At 40.8% G+C, this 23,487-nt stretch overlaps 2 protein-coding genes across 2 annotated transcripts in view; one reads left to right on the top strand and one right to left on the bottom strand.

The window, feature by feature from the left end:
• Nucleotides 1-2,552: 2,552 nt before the first annotated feature.
• Nucleotides 2,553-3,235, bottom strand: LOC105805882 (39S ribosomal protein L42, mitochondrial). Its single transcript, XM_012638849.1, has one exon. The coding sequence runs from the start codon at nt 3,090-3,092 to the stop codon at nt 2,664-2,666; it is 429 nt and encodes a 142-aa protein (XP_012494303.1). The 5' UTR covers nt 3,093-3,235; the 3' UTR covers nt 2,553-2,663.
• Nucleotides 3,236-22,039: 18,804 nt separating this feature from the next.
• ERAP2 (endoplasmic reticulum aminopeptidase 2) overlaps nt 22,040-23,487 on the top strand; it is a 29,311-nt gene continuing 27,863 nt past the window's right edge. Inside the window, exon 1 of the mRNA XM_012638802.1 lies at nt 22,040-22,732. Coding sequence (XP_012494256.1) covers nt 22,176-22,732 — 557 coding nt within the window. The 5' untranslated portion in view covers nt 22,040-22,175. The remainder of the gene's footprint in view (nt 22,733-23,487) is intronic.

The following is a 23,487-nucleotide window of genomic DNA, read 5'->3' on the forward strand; positions in this document are numbered from 1 at the left end:
GACCTCATTCTCCTATTTACCAATCATGTATGAGCTAATTAGAATTAAAGAAATGTGAGAGAACAGACTGTATGGTTGCATCATCATCATTATAAAAATAAATGTAAGCCTTATTGCCTGTGGAAAAACTACTTTCCATCAACGATAAGGCATGTTCTAATAGCAGTCCCCAAACTTTTTGGCACCAGGGACAGTTTTCATGGAAGACAATTTTTACTGGACCGGGGGTTAGGGGAGGTGTAGGGAGGTGTGGGGGGGATGCTTTCAGGATGATTCAAGCACATTACATTTATTGTGCACTTTTTTTCTATTACTATTCAATTGTAATATATAATGAAATAATTATACAACTCACCATAGGTTGGGGACCCCTGTTCTAAAAGACAAAGTGTTATAGAGTTGAATGACTATCTAGTGAAACTGAGTGGTAAGAATGCAAAAAAACTCTGTCAAAACTGCTTTTATAGGATACATTGTATCTCTCACATTTCAGGAAGGCTTTGGAGGAAAAATGAACCCAGACTGGTGGGCAGCAGTGGAACCAGATCACCCCTCTCTCTGGGGCTTTCCCAGTGATTGCATAGTGCCCTGTGATTTTAGGGTAAAGACTATCTGTTCTTTTCCGTGACTTATGGAAACCAGGCACTTTGCTCCAAAGAAAAGAGTGGTGACATTTTTAAAACTTTGGCTCACCCCCAAGAGGCAATTGCAGCAGAACTTTGGCCACTGTTGGATTGTTTCCACCTCTCTCCCACTTAATTGACATATGAGTGATACTTAGATCTGCTTTCACAGTCTAGTGAATCTGAATCCCAAGACATCTCCTTCCTGGTCTTGTAGGTAAAAGGGAATAGAAAGATGGAGGGCAAGGGATTTTGGGTTCTGAGATAATACATGCGAATACACACACACGTACACTCGTGCACACACTATGCGTATGTGTGGTCTTGTTAATTGCAGTGTGGGGAATGACTGTATGCAGCCACAGCTGAATTGCTTGGGCAATAAAAGAAAGATTGTTCTCCCTTCCTCACATGCAGTACTCAGCCTTCCCTGTAAGTATATTTTGAACAAATATTTGAAGGATATTAGTTCGAAAGGGAACAAATTATTAGCCTTTCTGGAATATAAGTATATTTCAGTCCAATGTTGTTTGAGAAATTTGACACCAACCTCCACCTTACTTCCAGCAAGTTCGAACTCCACTTCACGTCCTGGCACCCGTCCTGTCCTCAGGAACGTTCATGGAGCTAGTTTGTTACTCTCAGTAACTACTCGCATTGACCTGTCTGCTGCTTCTGGATGCTTCTGCTCTGGCCTGGGGCTCCCATTTCAATAATTATTCTTTGACCACAGATCTATGATTAGCCCCTCCAATCATGCTCATTCCACTTTCCTTCTCTCCATCTGGGGCATGGTTCTCACTGGGCTCTGTCTTCACTGGTGTCTCCTATGTGATACCATATCAGGTGGGCACTGCTGGCTGTCTAATCTGAATACCAACGTCTTACCCATTTCACTCTTCTCCTGGGTTTTCCACCTGCTACCTTTTGTTGGACATTGTGGGCACTGACCACCTGCTTCTGCCCTGTCCCCTCTCTCCAGAAATCCTGGTGCCTCTCTGGTCCTTCTGCATCCTGCTGCCCTTGGATGGGCTCATTCCTCAGAGCCTCATCCCTATAGACTTTCTAGTTCATGCCCCATCACAATCGTTCCACTGAACTACTTTCCTTGCTGTCCCCCCAAATGTAACCTATTCTTTCTTCTCCTTCTATCCTCTGTATTTGTTGTTCTTTTTGCTTAGGATGTGATCGCCACTCTTTGCCAGGCTAACTCCCTCTCCTCTTTCAGAGCTCAGCACCATGCCACTTCCTCAAAGAAGCTTTCCTTGATCCCCAGGGCTGGGGTAGGTTAGCTTCCTATGTGCTCTCAAAGCTCCTTCCCTTACACCTAGCACACACTTACTGCACTGGGTTATTGCTGCCTTTTCATTTAACTGTTTCCCCCACTGGAAGTGAGCACCTTGTGGAAAGAAATTAATCTTGTGATAATCATATCCTCAGCATCTAGCACATTGCGTGGCACATAGAAAACTCTCCATACATTCTTGTGTGATGAAATACAACAAGGAATATTAATAAAAATAGGTAATACTTCTAATGCAATCCTGTGAAGCAGGTATATTATCATCATTTACCTTTTACGGATGAGGAAACTGAGCACAGAGAAATTAAGTGACTTTTACAAGGTTATGTAGCCAACAAATACAGATGTGAGTTTCAAATCTAAGCAGTGTGTCTCCAGAGCCTGTATGCCTACTTGCTACTCTATAATCTGTGCCTCTGGCTTTTGAGTTAGGATAGAACCATAGCAATCATAAAGTGTTATTGCCATTAGTTCAAAACAACCTTAAACTTATAAGCCACATACTGGGTGAGAAAATATGTTTTATATTCAGACTTTTTTTTTTTTTTTGTAAATGAAAGACTTTAATATCGCAAAGAAATGCACATTCTAATATATGAAATGCACATTCTAATATATGAAAACACATTTTACTATTACTATTTTACTGTATAACATATTAGTGAATACACCAGATTACATTTTCTCAAATGGCAAATGAGGCACATTTCTCTCTGATTCCCTGGAGAACCTCAATATTATCTGTCCTTTGGAGGATTCAGTTGCTTACGACGAGTGTGATACTGTCCACGAGGATACCAACGGTGCTTAGTAGTAAAGAACATTTTGCTAAGTTGTTCTGTCATGGGTCCTTGCTCAAGGTTTTCACTTTTTTCTACTAATCTGGTTTTCAGCACGTGATCATGTGTTTCTTCATTATCATGCACAGGATCTGGTCGAGGGATAGGTTTTGTGTGTTCATATGGAATGTCCACAGAAGGGTGGTAGCATACTATCGTCCTGCCATCAGATGTCAAAGCAAGCTCGACTTTGCAATTATAGTCATCTGGTAGAGAAGAATATGTAGATTTACGACAAGCACAATATAAAGCTCCATTTTGGATTGGAAATAAATGTTTCAAGATAGTTCTCTTTGATATCACCCATTTTACTGCTGCTACAGCCATGGTGTTCAAGATGCTTATCAGGTGGTATGAAAAAAGATGTTTTGAAGAAGAACTGCTTTAAAATCTGCTTCTAGGCACACCAATTTTCATCCCTTGACAGCTCTTCACCGTGAGCCCGCCATCTTGTTTCAATCCGGGTCCTATGAGACACGGCCTATTCAGACTTTTTTAATCCTGAGTGCTCATATTTTATGTCTAGGCCTAGATGGCAGGATGCTGAGGGCCAGGGTAGAGAGTAAGAAAGAAAATAAGTAGGGCCAGAGGGAAAATACCAAAAATCACATCCAAAGGGTAAAGCTGAGATCAAGTCCTCAAAATGTGCTCAAAATGGGACATATAGCAAGGGTGGGGGTCAGAATGTGAGGGGGCAAGAGCAATAAACAGCAGTTTGGAGGGGCAAAGAGGCTGAAGTGTAGATGCCACCAGCATGTTTTTGCTGTTAAGCAGCAATAGGAGATAATTTTGTGTCTGATTAATTTGGTTATAGTGAGCATTGATTGAGCCAGTATTGACAATTATCAACTCCTCTTCACTTAGCTGCACATAATAACCTTGGACTAATAACTTGATGATCAATGGCAGCCTTTTTACTTGGGGATTTATGCTAAAATACAGCACTGAATGAAACAGACATGGGCTGCACACTTATGATATTACAATCTGGTGACCTAATCTGGTCTAAGTGGGTCAAGGAAGGTTTCCTTGATGAAGAGTCAGTTTATGGAAGACTTCAATGAGAGGGAGTTGGCTGGCATCCAGGCAAGTGGATTAAAAATGGGAGCTGGAAGAGTGTATTGGACATTTGTCCTGCGGTGGCTGTTTATCATCTTCCAAATGATTGCCTCACATTTCCAGTCCCACTGCCCAAAAGAAATTAGCCTCCAATTCCCAGCCTCCATTGTAGCTAAATTGCAGACGTGCGATCTAGCTCTGCCAATGCAACGCACTAATGTGATTTACACGTGAACACAAGTAAGCGGTCTTCATGCAGAGCTTCTGTTTTTTTTATTCTTTTTTTATTTTTTTCAATTGTGTAGGCAAATTCCTCTAACTTTTGGAGACAACAGTCATTGTTAGGTCAAGATCCTGACCTTTTGCTGCTGTGGCTAAACTGTGGGTGTTGTCCTCCTAGAGGTTCATAGTCTGTTTCTAGCACCTCCTGACAATTCTTTAAAACACCACGAATCCTTTCATAAATTCCCACAAATAAGGCATCACAACAAGGAGGTGTGAAAAGGGCCCATGACTCTGATCCACTGGTCTTACTACCTGCTTCACCATCCGGAAGCTGGCATCAATGTGAGTTTTCCCCATCAGCATCTAGATGTTACCTGGATACTTCAGCAAGGCAGCCTTTGACTCACTCTCAGGTGAAACAAAGACAGTCTGACCTCGTTAGGGAGAGTTTCTGAAGACCAACGTGGGCCCCAGTGGATCTGAATGCAAATAGGTAAAAAATCAAAGTGGCTTTTGACCAATACTTAATGATTCTCATTCTAAAATTTCATGGGGATAGTCTCAAGGTCCACAAGCAGTTCCAAAGATAGTAGAAGATATTTCTGAAAACCTTACTCACGTTTGGCAATGTTGCCTCTGATGCTGTGGTTAACGTGGGTCGTCCTTAGCAACAAATAACGTCTGAGATATACTGAGCACTTAGTCTATGCCAGATCTTATCAGGTGCCATCCCATGTGATCCTACTACAATGCTTGAGGGCGGGTACTTTAAATATCCCCAATTTACAAATGAGGAAACTGAGGCAGCAGAACTTAAACAACTGAATTAAGTACATGACCCAGCATTTGAACCCAGGACATTTAACTTCAAAGCCCACATGCTTAACAGACTCTGCTGTGAATGTAGGGCACAGGCAATGTCCTTGTGGGAATGCTATTGCATTTACCCAAGAGGAATTTTTCCCAGTATTTTTTATGATCAAAATAAGATTGCAGTTTAAAGCATCCTACTCTAAATAACTTGTATGACTTGTGAACCAAGGAATATTGTGATTCTTGGCTTGAACTCCCATAAATAGGCGAGTAACTCAATCTTTATAAAATGGAATGCTATTAAGTTCTTTAGTTGACAAGACATTGTGACCCAAGTGCTATGTCCCAATAAAAAATGAACTTTTACAATAAATAAATACATAGATAAATAAGTAGATAAACTTGCCTTCTTATTAGTGAAATTGAGGTTGCCAACCAGGGTAAAGGTGACCTGGGAATCAGGCTAATCCAAGCAGCCACAGAAAATCAAAAGGCAGCTATTAGCAAGTATCTCTGTCCGTGTGTGAAAGCCAGATATGAGATTTGGAATTCATCACAGAAATTCTCTGAAATTAGAGCGGTTATGAATAAAGGGCATTAAAAGACTCCATCACTGTTTGGTGAGTGGTTGACTTTTTAGTAGTTAGTGAGGTCTAAGGACCTTCCTTGTTTCATCTTAAGCTGGTCTTTTCTCTTTTTATTTGTATTTCTCAGAGATGAGGGTCTGGCTATGTTGCCCGGGCTGGACTCGAGCTCCTGCACTCAAGTGATCCTCCCACCTCAGTTTCCCAAGGACCTGAAACTACAGATGCACACCACTGTACCTAGCATCAAGAAAAGTTTGATGGCAACAGGGTCACCTTCTCTGCAGCCACCATGATTGCCAATAGACTATTCTTTATGCTGTGCCTCAGACCAAGAAGAATATGAGGCTACTGAGAGATGAAAGAGGAAGAGGAGCTCTCCCCACAAGACCCTTTGTGAGCCATTCTCCAGGCCCACCCCCAGGAAAAGGTCTCATTTTGACTTTTTCTGTCTCCCTGCCGTTTTGCTGTTACTCCCCATCCAAACTGCCTCGGACCTTTCGGAGCTACTATCTTATCCCCACCTCTGTCTGGCTCAAACAGGGCGTAACTAAAAGCAGCACACCTGCCACGATAACTTGTGCTTCTTGGAACCTTAGGATTCACTTGTTTTATGTAGATTTTTTTTTTCCAGACAAAAGACCCACTGTCCCCTGCAATCTTTCTTCTCTAAACCACCATTGTGCCTTGTCTGTCCTTTGCAGTCAGACTCATCCTCCACACCTCTGCACCACCCCCTCACCTCCTGCAAAGCCTCTGCGCCACGGCCTCAGCCTCTGGGGCCTCCTGCCACAGGCTCTGCTCCCTCCAGCACTACCTAGGCTCTCTGCAGTGTGCTGTCAGCCTCTGCCTCTCCTGAAGTTAAGTGGTCTCTCAGAGGTGTGATCTGAGCCAGCTGGTCCAATGGGTTTTTCTCCATCATCACCCTCATTCCTCTTTCATTTGCTGCCCTTGGCCACCTCTCTTTTATGGAACTCCTCTCCCTTGGCTTCTGTGTCATGTCCTTGTGATCCTCTCCCTGTGTCTGACTTCCTTGGCTCTCTTCTCCTTTTCTTGTTTCCCTAAACATCAGCTCCTCCAGCCTCTTCCTCTTCTTGCTCAGTGTTTTCTCTTAGCAGCCTCACCCATGGTCAAGACTTAACCGTCCTTTTTATGTGATTTCCGATCTGATTTTTTCATAAATTTCTATTCACATTTCTACCTACCCACTGATTTCTATGTGGAAATTCTTATCAATTCTCCAAGCTAGATATGGTCATGCCTATGACTCTTCTCTGGTGCAAACTCCCCGATTCTAAGCAGGAAATTTAGAAATCTGATTTCATTTTGTTTAAAAGCAAAAATCCTATCTTTATCACTTTGCTCCTTTAGTATCACTTCTTTTTTTATTTCCAAATATTAGGGGGTACAAATGTTTTTGTTACATGGATATGCTGTGTAATGCTGAAGTCAGGGCTTTCAGTGTGCCCATCACCTGGACAGTGTTCATCGTACCTGATAGGTAAGCTTTTATCCCTACCTCCCTCCCCTCCCCCTTCTTGGTTTCCAACGTCCTTTACATCTTTTTGTGCCCTTGTGTATCCATCATTCAGCTCCCACTTATTAGTGAGAACATGTGGTGTTTGTTTTTCCATTCCTAAGCTCTCCTTTTGTATCACTTCTCATATGCCCTTTCACCCTTTTCAAATTGTCATTTAAGGTCTAGTTTATATTCTGTATTCTCCTCAAGGGCTTCCTTGACCCCAGCTGCACTGTAAATTCTATGCTATAAATTCCTAAGAGCAGATGCTAGAGGTTAGACAACACTGTATTTCTCATTGTGTTCCTCTCCGTGCCCCCCAGTACCAACACTTAGTAAGCTTTCAAAAATGTTTCTTGAACATATGAAGGAACAAATGATTGAAGGAAGGACTTCAAATATTTTTGAGAGATAGAGAAGAGAATGTAATCTTGGCACACTTCTTGGTTCTGCTGAATAATATTTACATAGTCAGGATATGTAAATGTACTTCTTGATTTTCAACCTTTAGAACTAGCCTGTAGGGAAAAAAGCAAAAGATTTACATGAGCATATGGCAGATTGTAAATATTATCTAGCTTGACACTGTAAACACTCGGTTGACAGAAGATGGAGGTGGGAGTGAGGAGGGCAGACAGAAGGACATTCGGGGACACTAAGACCAGAAAAGCTTAGAAATGGCTGCTTCTGAGAAGTGTGACCAGAATAGGAAGGGTGGGGAGTGGTTCTGTGGCTTTTCGTTACAATTTTTATACTATTTGATTTTTTGCCATTTGCGTATATTATTGTAATTTCTTAAAGGTGGATACAGTCATACACATATTCACATTTACATGCACACAAAATGCTTCAAGCAGAGGCAAGAATTGTTTGACTCCCTGGCAGTACCCAATATGGCACTTTTTTGATAATGTACACACATCAAGAAAACTGTTAAATAAATAATGTTGCCACTCTCAGTTGTATTTGAGTAAGGTTTAGTAGTGATTTGACACTGTTATCTTCCAAAACAGTAAGATTGCCTTATTATTAACATAGTAGCTGAGCTAAAAGTTATTTAACTCATGCCAAATACGTCAAACTTACGTGTCTTTGTGTTTTCCCTTACATTGGCAAACAAGTGTTTCCTTATTCTCTAAAAGTAACACTCAAGATTTTGAGCACTTCAAGGAAAATAAATGTACATTGAAAAAGACAGTTTTCTGAGTAAAGAAAAGATGACAGTGATAAATCTCAGGTTTACTTTGCTACCTTTTGTGTGCATCAGGTTGGTACAAATTGCACAGAAATATTCTATCACGTGATAAACAGAAGTCATTTTCAGCTATAGTAGAAGGTGTTGAGGTTATTTTTCACAAAATAAAGTTGTAAATCCAAATATTGAGTCCATTGATTATACAAAATATTTTTATAATCCCTTGGAGGAATACAATACTTTGAAAAGGAATTCCACTTTTCAGTCGACTGTATCAAGTCTCATAGTTTGGATTTCAGTATCTTGAAGATGCAAGCTCAATGGTCATTTTCTTAGAATATTGGAAATATTTGATGGATTGAACAAGGAACAATACTTTTTTTTTTTCAAAGTGTCTCATATGTATATAGATTAAAACTATAAAAATCTTATCAGAAGTCCAATTTATACAAAGGTATGTGTTCAATAGGAATCTTACTGACAGATATATGCAAATCTAGGCAAATAATTTATAAGAGATTTGAACAAAGTGCTAAAAACATTAAGATCTAATCCTGGATTAAAGCTAACATTTTATTTTTGTTCTCTACCTTTTCTATGCTTTTTTCTAGAACTCTTCCTATGGTCTTTTAGCTAATATTAAAGCGATGAGATATGTCCCTGACAGAATGCTGGATTCTTTCCCTTTGAACTGATGTGTGACTTGCTCCATCCTCCTTATATCTTTTAAACAAGCGAAATTTTTATCCAAGTCATAGGAAAGGCCTCTGAATATTCTTATAGACACAGGAAAATTAGTCAAGATGTACATCTTGTGGAAACTTTTTTATTTAAAAAAAGCAATTAAAGCATCCATCCAGTACAGGATTGGAGGGAAATCCATTTCCTCCACTTTGTTTTGTTTTTGTTTTTTGAGACAGGGTCTCCCTGTGTTGCCCAAGTTTGTCTTAATGTCCTGGGCTCCTCCCACCTCAGCCTCCCAGGAAGCTGAGATTGCAGGCCAGAACCACCATGCCCAGCCAATTTTCTCCATTTCTAATGTCCCCACTTATATAATGAAACCTGTTGGATTTTGCCCTTGTTTCTATTGTAAATGTGTGTATGAAAGCCCTACTGCTTTCCAAAGTAAAACTAGTTCTAAACAAATTAGAAAATGGGAGATTTGGTTAATGTTAGCAAGCTACAGAAATAATGTCAAAACAACCGGTTAGAAATATTTGGTAAATAATTACTTGCTCTCTATAAGCAATATATCTGAGGTTTTGTTTTTTAAATTGGTAAACAGCAGTGGGAAATAAATAAAATTACCAGATAATTCAAATGTTTTTAGTCTACCAAAAAACTGAGGTTACTATACTATTTTTTAGTATTTTCTTACTTTAGGTTTTAATTATGACACACCAGTACTGTATGTCATATTCCTTTTCTTTCAAGTTTAATTCCATTACCATCTAACACATTGTACCTACTAATCTGGTTCCAGAGCACATTTAATACATAGTTTTTGAATGGATGAATGATCTCCATTTATATATTGTTCATACATGGAGTGGAATACTATCTTCCAAACCCTATTGCTTTCAGCAAGCTTTGCCAAGAACTTTTCTCTCTCAACGACATTGCACCCAGGCTGATAAAAAGTTAGTTGTGTGTATTTTTTCTATGTAAGCCCCACACTAAACCACTTTTTCCATACTCAATCTACCAAATGTGCATACCGACAGTAACATACATTTGTAACCTTACTTTTCTGTGTATTTATGAATGGTTCTACTAGAAAATGAAACATAGTTATTAGCTTAGAAGACCAGTAAAATATAATAATGTTATCCACATGCTTAATATCTCCAGCCTCGTGCCCTGTTCTCTCATTATACTAAGCTTGTACTTTCTCCTTTGGTCAAGCGATCATATTCTTTGAATTCTCTTCCCCCTCTTATGGGTCAACATGACCTGAACTCCATGAGTAATGTGTACGTAAGTTCTTTATACTTAACGCATCCCTTATTTTGGCCTGTGACTCTCTTGCTTAGAGGAGCCAACTTTTAGACTAATCCCTACATCCTTCAATATTCATATTAATTTCAGCAATAAAAACAGACTTGTGTGGGTAAAAAAACCAATGGACAGACGTCAGTGTTTGTAGTGTATGGTTTTAATAGTAATAATTATAATTAACATTTATTAAGGATATTTGTTTAATATGTGTGTCCAACCCAGTTTATATGCCATCCCAGCTCTGCTTAGCCCCACTTGCCCCACCAGGCCTCAGTTGCACGTCTTGCTTCCACTGGCTGGGGTTGCCTTTAGTAATAGCCAATGCCAGTCCTGCAACTATAAAGCCCAAGGTTCTGCCACTGAAGCCACAACAAACTTGGGAGTCATTCAGAGGCACTTTGTAGTGAGCAGACCTCGAGCATGCGCACTAGCCAGCCTAGGGGCTCCTCGGCTGCCGGGAGGGACCTGTCAACACAACCAGGAAATGCTGGGGAGCTAATGCACTATTGACAGACAGGAGATGGGAAGGAGGCAGCAGATCATTTGTCCACCCTTTACTCCATGAATATACCATTCTGAAACATGTCCCATAGGACCACGCAACCAGCTACTTTTTCTTGATATGGAAAGATGAGGTATTATGAGCTGGTTGCTAGCTACCTGGCAACCAGCTCATAGTACCTCACCTTGTGTTTGTCTCCCTTCTTCCCTGTCTCATTTTCCCCTCTCTTGCTTCCCTGAGATTACACCCCATGTTTGAGTTCCTATGGTTGTGTAACAAATTAACACAAAACTTAGTGATTTAAAACAACTATAATCATTTATTATTTGTCGCAGTTTCTGTAGGTTGAGAGTTCAGACAGGGCTCAGCCAGGATGACTTTTCTCTGCTCCACAATGTCTGGGGTCTTGGCTGGAATTCATGAACGGTGGGGCTGGAATTATCTGAAACTCATTCACTCACTTGCCTGGTGGTAGATGCTGGTTGTTACCTGGAAGTAGCTAGCTGGGGGTGTCTCCCAGAATGCCAACAAGTGGTCTCTCCTTGTTGGTCTGGGCTTCCTTGTAGCCTCACGGCTGGGTTCCAAGGACCAGCAGAGAGTGAGAGAGAGAGAGAGAGAGAGAGAGAGAGAGAGAGAGAGAGAGAGCAAGCACCAAGCAGAAGTAATAGTGTTCTGGAAAATGTTTAACAACCAGCTCTCCTCATGGGAAAAACATCCTACTTTGTATAATTTTTTAATTTCCCTTGTGTTAATACTCTGTGTGGTAGATCTTAGGGTACCAACTATAAGTCACTGAACCCAAGGTTGGGGAGAGATGCATACAATCAGTTCTCACAAGTCAGCCCCCGACTCTCCACTTGCACAGAAGCTGTCTCCCTTCTATAATCTAGCTGCACAAAGTCACTTCTGCTGCAGATTATTGAAGGCAGTTACAAAGTTCTGCCCACATTCAAGAGGAGGAAACAGAGCCCTCACTAGTAAGAGCATGTGGGATGGGCTATGTGTCAGTGTGGCCATCTTGGGAAAATACAACCTGTCACAAGCATTACCACCTGAACTTTGCCTTAGGCTCTCTTTGGGGGAACTTTGACTAAGGGAACACAGGTATCTCTTGATTCCCACAACGCTGTGGGGGTTGTACTACTATTACAACATTTGGTAAGCAGGAACTTGAACCTTAGAGAAAAAGTGTCTTGCCCAAGGCCACAATGACATGAAGAAATTGAGCTGGGACATAAAGAGAGACTGATTTATTTAAGATCCTGAACTCCTAATCCTAGGCTAGCAGATCTCAAATTTTATCAGAATCACTTGGCAGGCTTGTTAAAATACAGATTTCTAAGCCCCAGCCCCAGAGTTTCCAATTAACTAGGTTTGGGATGGACTGAGAATTTGCATTTCTAACAAATGCTCAGGATGCTGCTGTTGGAGGGGGTGGGGCACACTGCGAGTGTACCAGGCTATACTGCTAATACAGAGTCATTCAAGCATCTAAATGAGATTTAGTAACAGAATCATAGAAGTTCTGACCCCCCAGTCCTCAACTTCACATATCAGAAATCAAAGCCTACTTATAAATCTGATTGTTTTAGGTCTGGGTTATGCTTAGATAAAAGTATCTAATTGCTTGTTGGATTATGTGATTTGCCGCAGGATGTATGTTTGCGTAAGGGATTAGCTCTACAACCTGTGATTCTGCAGTTACACGTGTTACCGCTAGATGAAGCTCCTGCTGTTTTGCTTTCTTCTCTCAGAAGAACTTGGTTGGTTACAAGATGACATTGATTGGAATTTAAAATTCATAACTAGGGTTACTCAAAGTTGCTTTGCTCTGAAGGTAAGGCGACCAGTCTTATCTTATTAATTTCAATAAAATTCAGAAAGCTAGGTATTAAAGTGCATATAAATGGCTTTAATCCACTACTTCTCCTGTTGATAACTGTTTATTTAAAGATATATACCCACCACCCCCTTGCCTACACTGACTAGATTCATACCAAGTGTTGGCTTCAGGGAAGTACAAGGACATCCATGGAAAGAGGAAGCCTCCTTCCACCTAGATAAAAGCTGGGAATTAGTTTCCTCAGCATATTTGCAAAAGTATAACCATGAGCCCACCTACATTTATTTAGCTTACATATTTGTTAGAGGATAACCGGTGTATTCAGAATTTCTACAGAAGTGGGTGGTAGGAGCAGCAATCTGGCTCAAAGAAGGAACTGTCCAAGGGACTTGTTTTGTAGCTGTGTTTGCATATCAAAAACACGGTCAGGTGACTCTGGAGCATTTAGGGAAAGAGCTGAAAGAGATGAAGAGTGTTGGATCAGGAAAAGCTAAACGTAACTGTGTGTAAACTACTCAACAGTCTGATCATCAAGCCTGTGGAGCTATTGTAAGGTGATCAACATCTAGCCAGATTGAAATGGTTCTGGTTAATGAGGTTGGGGGTCCAGACAAAAGGCCCAGAAGACCCTTTTCGGAGGCTTCAGAATTCTATTGGTGGTGGGAGAAGGCTGCTTCCATTTGCAGTAATGGCACACTATGCGATTGCACCACCCCTCCCACTTGTTTGGGGAAAAACCAAACTCTGTAAAAAATTTTAAAGAGGTTTATTCTGAGCCAATATTAGTGACTGTGGCCTGGGGAAAACACAAACCCAAGAAGCCTTGAGTAAGTGGTCCTGAGGTAGTTGGATTACTTTGGTTTTATGCATTTCGGGAGGTAGAAATTGCAGGCAAAGATATAAATCAATACAAGGAAGCTATATACCGGTTCGGTCAAAACACACAAGATATCTTGAAGCAGGGGTTTACAGATTATAGGTAGATTCAGATTCAGGGATTATTTAAGTTGCAGTTGGTTAAAGGAGTAAGGCTCTGTCTAAAACTTAGAGAAGACGGAAAGGAATGTTCAAGTTAAGATAAGGATATTATGTCAGAGTCAGCTTGCCACAATATGTTGGGTCAAAATGACCTGTTTAGCAAGACCGATGGCCTGCAGATGTGACTTAACTCTTGCCTTGCATGGCCTTAGGTCCTGTTTATACTTTGGTATGTTACTGCCACAAACAGTCTGTTTTGTCAATTTTATGATCTCTATTTTAACATTAATGCTGGTCATTTGTATCTAACTCCAAAAGGGAGGGGGCATAATGAGGCATGTCCAACCTCCCATCCTGTCATGGCTGGAAACTCGGTTTTCAAGTTTTTTCTGGGATCTCCTTGGCCAAGAGGGTGTGTACAGTCAGTGGAGGGGCTTAGGACTTTATTTTTAATTTATACACTGAAGACAACTATAAGCACTGACAAAATATAAAAACTTCTCTAAAGCATCAAAGACAAAAAAGATAGTGAAGACTTACTGAGCTAAGATTCTAGAGAGGATGGATATTGGAAGAGGTGAGCAAAGGATTCCAGGATGTCCCAGGGGTGTTTGCAGATTTGGAAGAGGAAACTGAGAAGCTGCTTCAAATTTTGACAGACTTGCTGGAGCAGGGGTGCAAAAACTGAGCCCAAGACCAGTGGAGAGTAATGAGAAAAGCAGTCTCTGACATCCAGGAGCTGACCTGGCACTCAGAAGCCAGCCTCGGTGTTCTCCTATTGAACATAAACAGTTTCATGGAATATCAACATCAGAAAAAAACACTTAGTGACTCTGCTGGGTCAAGACAAACTCAAACCAATTGCATAATCATGTCTGAACACAGCAAACGGGAACATTGTCCAAGCCACAAAAATGACCAAACGTATCCCTAGCCTGACCAATGTGAGTGATTGCTATTTCTTTACCAAATCCAGCCTAAGCCTTAGTCTAGTCTTCCCTTTATTAAGATACCCAATCACAGAATTAACCCCACTGCCTGGGAACACCTAAAAACACTGCTACGTCAAGCCCTCTCCCAAACCACCTAACACATCCTCTAATGATCCCTCTTTGACACTGTCTTGAGCTGCCCCTAGGGTTCCTCTTGTATGTGTTCTCCCTTGCTTCAATGAGTAAGAAATCCAATTTATTTAAAAGTCAACCACTCACCTTTTTACTTAGTTGGGTGGTGGATTTTTTTTTATTATTACTATCAATATTCTTGAACATTGTGCTGGGACATAGTTAAGTTACTTGGGAACAGTTTGATCCATGTGCATCTTGCTTTTAAGATTTGGTAGGCAGACCAGAGCAGAGATTTATCTAGGACTAATTGCTCCCCACTCCTGAGGTAAGGCCTGTCGGTGCTCTCTACCCATTGGCCCATTCATCTTGAGGTTTTCCAGTTTGACAGGTGGGCACAAGCGCTATTTCTGCCTCTGCACGAGCACCAGGCGTTGTTATTTCCAATCCTTTCCAGTGCTTCAGTCTCTGGCTCTGTTATTTTCTGCACATGCATGTGTTGATTTTTGAGATTAGCTAAATACTCAAGGGGAATCCTTAGCAGTTTCCAAACCCACCCCCTTCTTTGGTATTCGTCCTATGAACTCCAGCTTCCTTGCTCTCCCAGCCTCTCAACTCCATCTATTCAACTCGAAGGTCTGCTGGGCTCTGCCTCAGTTCTCCCTTCAAAGCAGCCTGGAATCTCTTTCAAGACAGTAAGCTGGGGAAATTGCAGAGCTTGCCTTAATAGTTTCCTTCTCTTCAGGCATCTCTGTCTTTGGCTGGCTGATATTCGTTGTCTTGCAAACTGTCTTTTGTCCATTTTTTTTTTTTTTTTGCTGTTTCAAGCAAGAGGATAAATCAGATACCATACTCTATTTTGGCCAAAAGCAGAAGTTCTTACAGATTTTTTTTAGTTAAATCTTTTAGTAGTAGGACATCTAAACAACAGTGATTTCATTTAATCAGTTGCTTTCTAGCAGTTGGTTAGAAGCAGAAAAATTTACTTTCAAAATAAAGTATTTAACAAGCTCAGAATCACTATGGTTTATGTTGCAACTGTATTTCCTGTTTGAAAACGTGTCATCAGTTATTTAGGTAATCTTCAGTTGGAAAGTGACAGAGACACCTGAATTTTTCATTTAGCTGTTAAATAAAAGTTTTAATTGTGGTACAATTTCAGCTGTCTAATGTCAGATTTGTTTAATATTCTGTTCTACTTCAACAATACAAGATTTTTATTGTAGCATTCTTCTGTTTTCATTTTTAACAAATGCTTTGTGGAAGGCATGCTAAAGATAACAGTTTTTGAAAAATCATCTTTCTGTCAGTTACTGATTTAAAATTCTGAGAATATGCTGTTTTAATTTTCTACTGAAGCTGAATGAGTTTAAAAGAAGCTATAGAATGCATTTGCAAGGTGAATTCTTTCTCCCATCCCTCATTTTCGTAGAAGGCCTTGAGTCTTTGTACTAGCATAAACTTTCATTTTTTCTTGAAATAAAAAATTTTAAAAACCATATTATAGACTCTGCCTCTATTTTATTTGAAAATTAACGGAAGCATAGCAATAATTCTGTCAAGTACTTTTAGAAATCCTTTTGAAAAGAAATGAAAGACAAAGAACAGGAAGCCATTTTTAAAACTCTAAGTTGGCCGGCTGGAGAGTGATGAGCATCTAGCACTGACAAAGGCCAAGGTGTGACTACGTTGAGGGGAGGAAATTCAGTAGCCACACTAGCAAGAATGGAGAAGGAGAGTTGGTAACATTTTATCTATTAGGACATATTTATCTTGAAATCTCCCCACCTGCAACACAGGCAACATTAGGAAATGATTTTTAAGGCATCTGAGTGCCTGAAAAAATGTCCGACTGGCTTCATTTGTGAATTTTTCAGCTTGCAACACATTAGAAGAAACAACTTTGAAACAAGTCTAGGGTGGAGGTTGAGGATAGCTAAAGATGACAATGGAAGGTAAATAAAATTTTGATAATAATGGGGTGGCCGAAATAAACTTTGTAGATTACCCACAAGGATTCCAAAAGATATAGCAACTTGGAGTTATTTATTTATTACATCTCCTTTATCTCTAGGATAGAACTTTATTACAATATAACACAATCACTGATTAGTATTATTATAAAGGTAACTGATGTAAGCCAACAACTTTAAAGTTTATAAAACATTTATAAACTATTTTTCACATATTATTTGAATTGATTCTGTGATTGACAATAATCCTCTGTAGGAAAGTATCATTGTGTCTAATTTGGAGATAAGTGAATTATGAAGATGATTCAATTCTCTTGATTCTAGGTTCATTTCAGCTCATAATTTAAAAAAAATACTGAAGTCATTAAGATTTAAATCTGTGGGGAACACTCTATGGGGATGGAAACATTTGTAATATATTTTTAAAATATTTTAATTAAAAATTAATAAAATCTTTAAAACATTTTGACAACTAAGTTTCATCTCTTTGGAAGATTCACGTTAACTCATTCATTCTCCCCTGTTTGAGGGCCTGCAATGTGCAGGACACTCTGGTAGGTGCTGGGAAGAGCTGGAGTCCTGGTGTTTGGCCCATAGTCTGAAGGAGGTGGTAATTTAAGGAAAAATAGGAAGCACAAAAATGTTGGCCTAAGGTAAGGGCCTGTAGAACTACTCAACAAATGCCTATGGTCAGGGACTGGAAAGGAAGCATGTGTCACTTCCAGGGTGGCTTCTTGGAGGGGGCATTTACCCTGTGATAAAGGGACCCCGGGGTGTTACATAGACACTATGTCACATGGAGTGGCAGCTGCAGTAAAAATGAGAAAACGCTGGCTCATCCAGAAATGGAAAGTACCTTAAGCACGGAGCAAGTACTGGGCAATCGAAATGCAGCCACCTATTCAGCTGGTATTTATTGGGGGGTCTCCTATATGCCAGGCTCTGCTCTGTGCTCGGCATCAGCAGTGAGCAAGCAAAGTTGCTGCCTACAAAAAGCTATGTTCTGATGGGGACGCGGGTAAAAAAATAAATGTAGAGTGAAATAATCAGGAATTGAGAGATGCTAAGAAAAAACATAAAGCAGGCTAAGGGGGCAGAACCTCGGTGGCAGTGAGGTAGATTTAGGGAGGAGGACTACTGTGTTAGAGCCAACACGGAGGGTCTCTCTGAGTGACAGACAGTTCAGAGAACCCGATGAAGTGAAAAAATGAGGTGTGAATTCCCTAAGCAACGAACATCCCAAAGCTTATCCTCTTATCAGGAAGAAGGAAAGTTAGGAACCCCTTTTGGTGGGCAACTGTTTCAATAAGCTGTGAAGTACTCAGATCTACTCAGCTTTCTCCTCCAGGATTCTGTAGCTCAACCCCGTCGCCCTGTTCCCCATTCTCAATCACCAGGTCTGTTCCAACAGGCAGGGGAGAGCTCTGAGAACACACACACATGCACCCCACCCACCCCCCACTCACACAACTGGGCTGGATCCTGTCACCAGGGAATGTCACAAAACTACCCCCAGTTTCCTATACTTCCCCTACCTCCCCCTACCCCCTGCAGAATTAAATTTTCATGAATAGGCCCCTGGGGCCTCTTCTTCTTTGTCCCCTTTTCCCTGTTTCCCTGGAAACTCACCTGTTTCTAGCCATCCCCCCACACCCTGAGGTGCCCCTCTAACTACACGAAATGTCATTCTGAGGCACAAGGCAAATGCCACTCCCATTCAGCCTTGTGCCTCTGGCCCTAGATGTAGGTTACTGCCTTGCTCTTGTCCCTTCTACTCGATCAAATTGTTCATCAAGGTTAAAATAATAAAATATAGAAAGAGGGGGAAAAGTTAAGCTTGAGAGTTAACTAGGTTCTAATCATGGCAACACGTGGTGTTGGGCCAAAGCCCAGGTTGCAAACAAGTGCGCTGCAGGACCAGGCGTGTAATACAAGCGTGTGAAGAAGGTCTGTAAGACAGTAAGAGCTAAGCTTGCTCTGTTGCACTGAGGAATAGCACTTGCGCGGGTGTGTTGCCTTTTGATAGACTGTGATCTAAACAAACCAAACAGCTGTGGGCTGGCACACAGGCTGCCAGTGGGCTACTCGTGCTCTCCACACTGCCTCTCCACCTGCCTCTCTGTGTAAAACCATGGAAAGGTCCCGAGCAGGGGGAGGCATGGTCAAGCAGTAGTAGGAAGGATCAATCAGGTGACATTGTACAAGCAGACTGCAGGGGACAGGGCTTCAGGAGCCTGAAGACCTGTTCGCAAGCCATGGTGAGGAGTGATGAGGGCCTGGACTACTTTAATCGCTGTGGGATTTTTTTTCCAAGTTGGATAGAAAGAGATTAAAAAGGAAGAATCAATAGGACTTGCTAACGAATTGGAGATGGGTAGAATCAAAATAACCACAGAGTCCAATCCCAGATGGTGGAGGAAGTCTTAAAGCAGGTGAAGTTAAAGCAAAGGGCGCTGATCTGGAGAAAGAGGACATCGAGTTGTTAACAAAACATCCCGGTAAAGACAGACCGTCACGCTGTTGGAGTTGCAGCACCAGGACCCCCAAAGGAGACATCAGAACAGGCGAAACGTGCAGCGGATGAGGATAAATGCTAAACCTGTGCACTGGAAAGGGTAAAGAGACAGAAGAACAAAAAGCAGACGTTTCACCTTTGCCGAGGGCCCACATTCGGGCGAGAGAGGAAGTAGAGGCCTGACCGAACAAGGCAGCCGAAGAGAGATGGAGGAGATGAGGGTGAGATACAGTCCCCTGGGGCCCAGAAGGCAAGAGGTTACAGACATGGAAAAGCCAAGGATAATCACCTCTGTAAAGGCCACGGAAGCTGACTAGGAGGCCACTGGCAACCTTGGAGCTACCTTTGGGCAATGGATGGACAGAAGTCAGATTTCACAGTGCTAAGAACACAGCACAGTGAGAAATTCATGATTGAGTCTTCAAATAACTTGGCAGGAAGAAACATGAACTGGGTTACACTCGGGGAGAAGGGGAAGGGGGAGATAAAACAGCAGGAAAACAGCTGCTGGGGATACTAGAGTCAGATCCTACCCTGCCGTGGTTTGGCTTCTACTCTGAAACCACTTACTGGTACATTCTACAGAAAGTTTTCTTGTGCTTTTTGGAATAAAGCTTTTTTCCTAAGCCCCATTTACACCTACATGATAATGCACCAGCTAGCACTGTAATCAGGAAGTATGTAAAGTTCTGAATGTTAGAATAGAAAGTGAAAGCAAAAATAAACTCCTTAAAATCTGCAACAGCGTGGACTAAGGTAACAAATCCACCTCTCTCTTGGGTTTGCCTTAAAATCAGAATTTTTCGGTGAGAATCATGGCCTAAACTGAAGTTATAGAACTGCTGTATTGAGGAGGTTTTGTAATCTTAGGTGAGGCTCTAGGAAAAGGGGGTGAATTTGGCATTGCTGTGTTGGAAAGTGTGTGAGGTTGAGGATGGGACTTGATTTAAGACTCTTTCTGCTTAACTGACTCATTCCCTTTTGGAGATCTTTTAGCCTTTCCCAAATGCTTGTTACCGTTTTTGTCTCTTCAATTCCAGGATATTTATTTAAGGGGCAGGGCAGTATAAGGGAAAGTCCCCCAGACTAAGGGTCAAAGAGCTATACATCAGTCCAGATTCTGCTTCAAAGGTCCTGTGTGAATCTGGCAAAGTCGTTCACCCTCAGTTTCTTTATCTAAACACTAAGGACTTGTACTTACTGGCCTTTAAAATCCTTACCAGTTTTAAAGCTAAGGACTATGTGAATAAATATCAAAGCCTTTCTCTCCACTGTTATCAATAAAATACACTCTGGGAGTGTCTGCTATAAGTAGGGGCAGAACTACCTCTTAATTTAGGCCACAGAATGTGAGTTATGACCACATTAATAATTTAATATCTAACATTCATTACATGCTTCCAATGTGCTAGTTGCTGTGCTGTGCCCATTTCTTTACATGAGTTATTTCATTTAGTCCTACCAACATGAAGAAGGTACAATTATTATATTGTATTATATTATTATGCTGTATTATAGGTGAGGAAAAATCAGAAACTTTGCATAAGATTATACAGGTAAGTTTGGTGGAGCTAGTGTTGGGATCTGGGCACTCTGATTCCAAAGCCCAAGAATTAATGAATAATCCATTTTATTTTTTGAAACCTTCAGAAATTCAAGTTAATAGACCAATTATGACTTTACTTTTCAGAGGTTCTTGGAACATTGAGATTTGATAGCAGTAATTTAATGCTCGTCTTTAAAAGGAGGGAGAAGTGTTATTTAAAATTATTGTATTTTTTGTTCCTTTAACGATATCTGTTAATCTGCATCAATATTGCAAATTGGAAAATGAAGTAATTGTATAATTACTTCTGAAGAAATTTTTAATGGTTAAAAAAAAGAAAAGAAAAGACAAAAGACAACCGTTCATGGGTTTTAATTGGAGCGGGAAGGTGGCAAGGTGGGGGACAGAGTTGAATCACCTCAATTAACTACATTGTTTGTCCTAATTTTATATGGTTTGGACTTTTACCCTGTTAGTAGGAGGAAATTGCCTTAATTCCATTCAGGCAGTAAAGTGAGTTTGATTTAATTGTGTTTTTAAGGGTAGTATAAAGTGAAGAGGACCAAAACAATTTTTAAAATATTTTCAGTTAGAATATTATAAACTCAAATTTCATTTCCATGGCTTTGATATTTTGGGATTTTCTTTTTTAAATTTGGACACAAAACACATTTATTAAAGCTGTTCATTACATTTACATTCCTATTATACTTGCTAGCAAGGGAAGCCACCGGGCCAACTCACTTACTCCTCTATTCCCAAAGAGAATTATTTGCTCCAATGAAAAAGTTCTGCTTTCAGTGGAGCTAACAATAGATCAAAACATTTGGGTTTTGTCCATTGTTATTATTGTTATTTATTTGTATAAACTTATGAAATACAAATGTAATTCCATTCCATGCATGGATTGCATAGTGGTGAAGTGAGAGCTTTTAGGGTATCCATCACCCAACTACAGTACATTGTACTCATTACATAGATTCTCATCATCCACCTCCCCTCTGCCCCAGCTTTTTATATATAGGAAATAAATGGAGGATAAATACCTACCTAGACCAGCATTCTTTACACCAGTAGCCGTAGAATAAGGTCATTCAGATGATGTTATTTATTGAAAGAGGTGAAGTTCAATGCCATCAGTAACAATAATAATATCAGGTATCCAAAGAATATAGGATATTCTTTGGGGACTGATTAAGACAAAATAGAGACATATTGCACAGTTTACTTTCAGGCATTCAGGCATGTTCTTAAAATGATGTAACCAAATGTTAAAAGCATTCAAGATGCAATGAATTTACACAGTTGCCTTCTGCTCATTGCACAGGAATGCAGAGTAAATTCATTAAATGCAATTTTAAAGTAGGGTCCTTTTATTTGTAACAACCAGATGATAGGTTTTCTTTGTGAATTAAAATCTTTTTCTTCATGCTATAAATTTTTTTTTCCTTCTAGATTAAATCCATTTATTGAAACATATTGCTCAGATCCTGTGTGTCGTAACTGGAGCTGATGCAGTGCTATAGAGAACTAGAGGAGTAGCCTGGATATTAGCTTGTCTTCCAGAGAACAGAGTCAGTGTTCCACTCTTCTGCAATGGTTAATTCACACGGAAAGCCAATATTTAATATTTACATAGGATTTTACTGCTTAGCAGTCATCTTGCCCAAAATATGCATTTGTTCTCAATTCTCAATGCCATCTAGTTATCAGTCCAATAAGGATCCTGGGGCTTTCCCAGTAGCCACCAATGGGGAACCATTTCCTTGGCCGGAGCTAAGGCTCCCCAACATGGTCACTCCCCTCCACTATGACCTTTTAATCCACCCCAATCTCACCTCTCTGGACTTTGTTGCATCTGAGAAGATTGAGGTCTTGGCCAGAGACACCACCCAATTTATCATCCTGCACAGCAAAGATCTTGAGATCACGAGTGCCACTCTTCGGTCAGAGGAAGATTCAAGATACATGAAACCAGGGAAAAAGTTGCATGTTTTGAGTCATCCTACTCATCAACAAATTGCACTGCTGGTTCCGGAGAAACTCATGCCCGGCTGGAAATACTACGTGGACATTGACTTCCAGGCCAAGTTAGCGGATGGCTTTGCAGGGTTTTATAAAAGCACGTACAGAACTCTTGGTGGTGAACAAAGGTAAGACCTTGCTCAGGTCATGTACAGTCTCCTGTGATGCTTTCCATATGAGTTACAGCTCTTTGCCAGGTGCTTCAGCAACCATTCAGGAGAAATCCAATAAACCATGGGGAAGTCAAAAGAAGGGAAAGTTCTGCTATTTTAAGGAAATCACAGTAGAGATGGGAAGACAGGATACGGAGGCATAAACAGCTGTAGGAAAAATAACTAGGAGGAGAGGCCAGTACATGACTGTGGGAAGACAGACATGCATATGTGCTAGAGGAAGGGATGGATGGTCAGTGCAGAGAGGGCTGAAATAGGGAAGGCTTCTCAAAGCAGGTGGGTCTTGATCTGGGGCCAGAAGGAAATGTAAGTGAGATTGGGGTTGGGAGAGAGGAAGTAAGGTGCACATTGCCCAGAGAATGGCATGACTCAAATCCAGGAGACAGGAATAAGGAACAAGTCTGTTTGGAGAATTGAGAAGTATGGTTTATTTGGTCAGCTCACATTTGTTGAGCACAGGCTATGTGCCAGGCACCGTGCTAGGCACGGAATGTATAGTGGTGGGAGATGATGGAAGAGGCAACCAGGATGGGAAAATAAAGGACATGGGCAAGGTAAGAGACAAGTGCTGTGAAGGAAATAAAACAAGGTGCTGTGATAGAAAGTGTAGCGGTGGACTGAGACCGATTTAGATGAGTGAGCCACAGAGTCTTTGCTAAGGAAGTATTTAAACTGAGACCTGGTTTAGTTTTTTTAAAAGAGATAATCGT

The sequence above is a fragment of the Propithecus coquereli genome, unplaced genomic scaffold (assembly GCF_000956105.1).
Source record: "Propithecus coquereli isolate 6110/MARCELLA unplaced genomic scaffold, Pcoq_1.0 Scaffold135, whole genome shotgun sequence".
Classification (NCBI taxonomy): Eukaryota; Metazoa; Chordata; class Mammalia; order Primates; family Indriidae; genus Propithecus; species Propithecus coquereli.